This window comes from Pocillopora damicornis, chromosome 12 (genome assembly GCF_964200805.1).
Source record: "Pocillopora damicornis chromosome 12, jaPocDami1.2, whole genome shotgun sequence".
NCBI lineage: Eukaryota > Metazoa > Cnidaria > Anthozoa > Scleractinia > Pocilloporidae > Pocillopora > Pocillopora damicornis.
In genome coordinates, this window is record NC_142681.1 from 19,285,492 (window position 1) to 19,290,491 (window position 5,000).

Below are 5,000 nucleotides of genomic sequence, written 5' to 3' on the forward strand. Positions count from 1 at the left end.
TTACCAAACTGCAAATTGGGAAATTACATATCCACCACTTTCATCTACAGTATGGTACACTATTCTTTTAGCACATACCCTACAGTAAAATATTCATTTCTGCCAATTTATCAAAAAATGGTCAGAAATGAGGACAGGCAGCATCATGGGATGTGGAACAGATTACATGATCTTTTTACCCTACTATGAATACAAGATCGTGGGACAAACATGTTAGCCAGATATTCAGAAACTAAATTATTTACACATTAAAATAACATTACAGCATCATTAAAATAAAGTCTCTCCTTAACAGCGAGCCAATTAAGAGATTTTATGCCTTGGGAGATGTGGTCAAATTTCTTACAACCTAATACAATATAGACAGCAAAGTTCTGCACTAGCTGAAGCTTCTCTATTATTCTTTTTGTAATACATTGTACTAAAAACAAAAGCGTTCATCAAAAGTAAAAGGGTTTTCCTGTCCAAGAGGTGTTTAATCCTGCTAATCTGTACTAGTTTGAAAATAAAGTTAGAACAAGGTGTGAAATTAATTTTTTTTTTCTGATTGCCACTTGGCTCCTAAATTCTTCAAAGTGGTAGCCAATTCGAAAAAAGTTTGTTGCCATTTTCAAAAACAAACAAAAACTTTTTTTACATTGTCAGCATTCTTGATAGACCCTTCAAAATTAAGTTAAGGAAAAGATCTTTTATGTACCACAAAGTGGACACTAGGATGGATGATATACAACATTCAAGCTCACCTAAATCCAAGGTGTTTAGTAATCGATCGAAAGGCATATGCTGCACTTTGGAAACAAACTTAATGAGGAAGTTTATCACAGATTTGTCTTAGCAAATCTGTTTAATTCACTATTTCTCTTAGTAAGGTTATGATGAATAATTCTAGTCACCAATTTGGCGACTAATTTTTAGGATTTGGTTGCCAAAGTGAAAAATTTAGCTGCATTGGCGCCTGTATTAAGCATAATTTCACGCCCTGAGTTAGAAGTAGTTTTAGCAACATGATCATTATATGTTAAGGACTGGTTGATGTAGACTCCAAGGTCCTTTGCCACAGGGACTGGTGTTATTATGGTGGAACGGACAAGAGATCATTTACATAGATGGTAAATAACACAGGCCCCAAGATAGAACCCTGAGGAACTTTGTATTTAAGAGAGAGCGGGTATGAGATAGCATCCCCAATGCGCACTCGCTGGCTATGACCAGACAGGTAATTATGAAACCACCCTAAGCTCAAAGAGGCAACACCTATGCTCTGTAACTTCTGAAGGAGAAGATCATGTCTGATACTATTGAATGCCTTGGACATGTCTAGTAGCACGACATCGGACACTTCACTCTTATCAATGGCCATGAGAAAATCATCTGTTACGTGTAAGAGAGCAGTTTCCGTAGAGTGACATTTTCCATTACCGCTCTGATTTTCAGATAGCTTCATTGCTGTGCACGCCGTTCTGAAATGACGTTCCCGTCCTCTTGCTAAACCACACTAATACGCCACACACGACTTCTGAAACCTCTTCCAGCGAAAGATGACAAGATGGCCGCCAGCTCGCCTCAGATACGTCAACGGATTACGTTTGAGTTCGACCAAATATGCGGCGTCCATGCTTGAAAAACTCTCTCATTTTTGCGTTTGGGCATTACCGAATCGTTTGAGATAATTTACGTTAGAAATATACGAAAATAAAACCAGTAGCAAAGTAGTTTGGGGTTAAGTTTAGGGTAAACGGTGTCCCTGATACGATGAAAATTGCAAATTGAAGTTATGATCACGTAGGTTACTTACCCGAATATTGTTTATCAAGTTCTCCTCTCCTGTGCCGTTTGATAAACTTTGTCTTGCCAGTACGCCCATCACCTATGAGGGCGAGCTAAACAAAATATAGAACACTAATGCTTAGTACGACCAAATAATTATATAGAGCTATACCCTTTGTGTACGAAACTTAAGACATTGTACGGTAATATCATATTTGAGTATAAACGCTGAAATTAAGAGGAAACCTACTTTAAACTTGGCTATTGGTTCCACTATGCGCCGAGCCATTTTCAAATTAATTTGAACTTTTAGAGGAATTCTTCACCTTCGTGGTCCAACTGCATTCGCTTTTAACCGGTAAAAACCAGTTCTTAATAACAGTCCCGAGGCCCCTATCAGCCACTCGCGAAGCATCATGAGGTATAGGGAACACGAGAAAAGCATCAGCGTAAGAGCAAGGAGAAGGGAAGCAAGAACAACTCCGCGCCATATTGAATGAGTAACCGCGCACACACGATAACGAGGCTGAGGTTCACCCAGTCTTCTTGTCAGTCAGTCCCTCTCGACCGAAGTGGTTTGCCTGTCAAAAACAACAGAGCTAAGAAGCTGTCTTTATTAAAAAAAAGAACAGAACTCATTTCTAAATGCCGCCACGAGAATAAGTTTTACTTAACGAATTTCACAAGCTGCCAACAATAGCTCTATAGTGTCGTGATATTGCGTTACACGGTCACGCCACTGGGCTGATGAACATCTTTATATTTAGAAGACTTAGGGGACAACGAATACACACGTGGCGGCAGTCGAGTTCGCACAATAAACAACCCTTTTGAGTTCACAGAATCGTGACATGGTGTCAGGAGTGGGATCGGCTCACCCCTAAAGATGACAGAAGCAGCTGAAGCATCCATAGTTGTGCCACCAGCGCCGACTCAAGTTTTTATTCCCCCGTCAAATTTGCCCCCGCCGAAAGCGCTTATTTTTGACGACAATTTAGCCACCGCATGGAAATCGTGGAAAGCAGCGTGGCAGCGCTACGAAATCGCTACTGGTGTATATAAACAAGAGGGCATAGTTCGTGTGTCGACATTACTAAGCATTATAGGCGAGGATGGCGTCAGAGCCCACGATACCTTTATTTAGAACAAAGACGAAAACGCAGACGACATTTCACAAGTCCTGAAGAAGTTCGACGAATTCTGCATTCCTAGGACACAGGTCATATATGAACGCTATAGGTTCAACAACCGAAACCAGGAACCAGGCGAAAACATCTCGACGTATCTTACGGAGCTTCGAACGATCGCAAAAAACTGTGCACACGATACAATCACACCAGATGAAATTTTGCGTGACCGCCTCGTGCTAGGCATACGGGATGATCGCGTCCGCGAGAGACTTCTCCGTTTGAATGATTTATCTCTCCTACAAGCAGTTGACATTATTAAGTCGTCAGAACAGACCCAACAGCAAGTAAAGCTAATGGCTGGAGGAGACACTGCAGTTCATGCGTTACGGAAGGCGGGATCGGCAGAAAAACCTGAAGAAGAACGACAACTTAAGTCACAAGCATTTAGAAGACCGTCTAAAGAATGTGGAAATTGCGGAATGGTGCATGGACGTCATTGTCCCGCGTATGGAAGAACATGTTTTAACTGTGGGAGTATGAATCATTTTGCGAATAAATGTCGCGCTAATCCCCGAGGAGTGAAAAGCAGAGTTTCGGCGGTCCACGAAGCCGTCGACATGGGAAACGACCCCTACTACATTGGTGCTACTACTAGTAAGAGCAAAGGCCAGGAAAAATTGGCAGTGGTCAAACTCCACATTTATGGGCCAGATCCCAAGACAGAAGTCCAGTTTCAAATAGATACTGGGTCGCAGTGCGACACTCTCCCGGCCCAATTATACAAGCAAATCACTGGGGACACCCTCCTTCATCGCCTCAAACCATGCCAAAAGGAAATAGTCTCGTACACAGGGGATCGCCGCAAAATTGCTGGTAAAGCTACCCTGCCTGTGTGGTCCCGTGGACAGCGGAGGTCAATGGAGTTTAACATCTTAGACGGAGACTATCAACCGATTTTATCATTGAACACCAGCCTCAATCTTGGCTTTGTGAGTTTGCATAATTGTGACGTCCTAGCATTACACGTCAAGTGTCCCAAAGCCTCCTTGCTCGAAGAGTATGAGGACGTATTCGACGGATTAGGGGCCCTACCGGGAACATACAAAATAGCCATAGACGAACAGGCGCAACCAGTGGTCCACGCACCGAGGCGAGTGCCAGTAGCCTTGCGTCCATGCATCAAAAACAAGCTGGACGAACTTGTTGATCGTAAAGTTATTATTCCAGTAACAGAACCGACGCAGTGGGTATCCAGCATGTTGGCCATAGTGAAGCCAAACAAAGTACGCATCTGTATTGACCCGAGAGATTTAAATCGTGCCATTCGGCGAGAGCATTACCAGTTGCCGACTATCGATGAAGTGGCCTCCCGCTTAACAAGTGCCAAGAAATTTACTCTTTGTGACGCCAAGGATGGTTTCCACCAAATCCTCTTAGACGATGCTTCTAGTTTCCTGACAACGTTCAATACGCCTTTTGGGCGTTATAGATGGGCCCGCATGCCTTTTGGTATCTCAAGTGCGCCTGAAGTTTGGCAGCGACGCATGCATGAATTCGTAGAAAATTTAGAAGGAGTTGAAGTTATCGCTGACGACTTCCTCATCGCTGGATTTGGCAAAACTGACGCAGAGGTCAACTCGAGCCTTGAAAAGAACGAACGTGCGTTCTTCAAGAAATGCCGGGAGTGGAACCTCAAGCTCAACAAACTCAAGCTGAAAAGATCTCAAACCGAAGTGCGTTTCATGGGCCACCTCTTGACTCCTGATGGTCTAAAGGCAGACCCTGCCAAAGTTGAAGCTATTTTGGATATGCCACCGCCGACTGATGTGAAAGGCCTGAAGAGGTTTTTGGGGATGGTCAATTATCTGGCCAAATTCTTGCCACTCCTGTCCGACATGACAGAACCTTTGCGAAGGCTTGAGGACAAGGACGTCGAGTGGTGTTGGCTTGCACAGCATGAGAAAGCATTTACCACAGTCAAAGAATACTTGGCCAAGGCCCCGGTACTGAAATACTATGATGTTACTGAAGAAGTGACAATCCAATGCGATGCCAGCATAACGGGTCTAGGTGCAGTACTGATGCAAAAGGGTCAGCCCGTTG

At 43.4% G+C, this 5,000-nt stretch overlaps 1 protein-coding gene across 1 annotated transcript in view; it reads right to left on the minus strand.

Annotated features, from left to right (window-relative positions):
* The window catches only part of LOC149036888 (GTP-binding nuclear protein Ran-like), a 5,275-nt gene extending 3,010 nt beyond the window's left edge, over positions 1-2,265 (minus strand). The window contains exons 1-2 of the mRNA XM_089190365.1: positions 2,018-2,265; positions 1,796-1,880 (exon numbers count right to left, since the gene is read on the minus strand). Of these exons, the coding sequence (XP_089046491.1) occupies positions 1,796-1,880; positions 2,018-2,056 (124 nt within the window). The 5' untranslated portion in view covers positions 2,057-2,265. The remainder of the gene's footprint in view (positions 1-1,795; positions 1,881-2,017) is intronic.
* Positions 2,266-5,000: the final 2,735 nt, after the last annotated feature.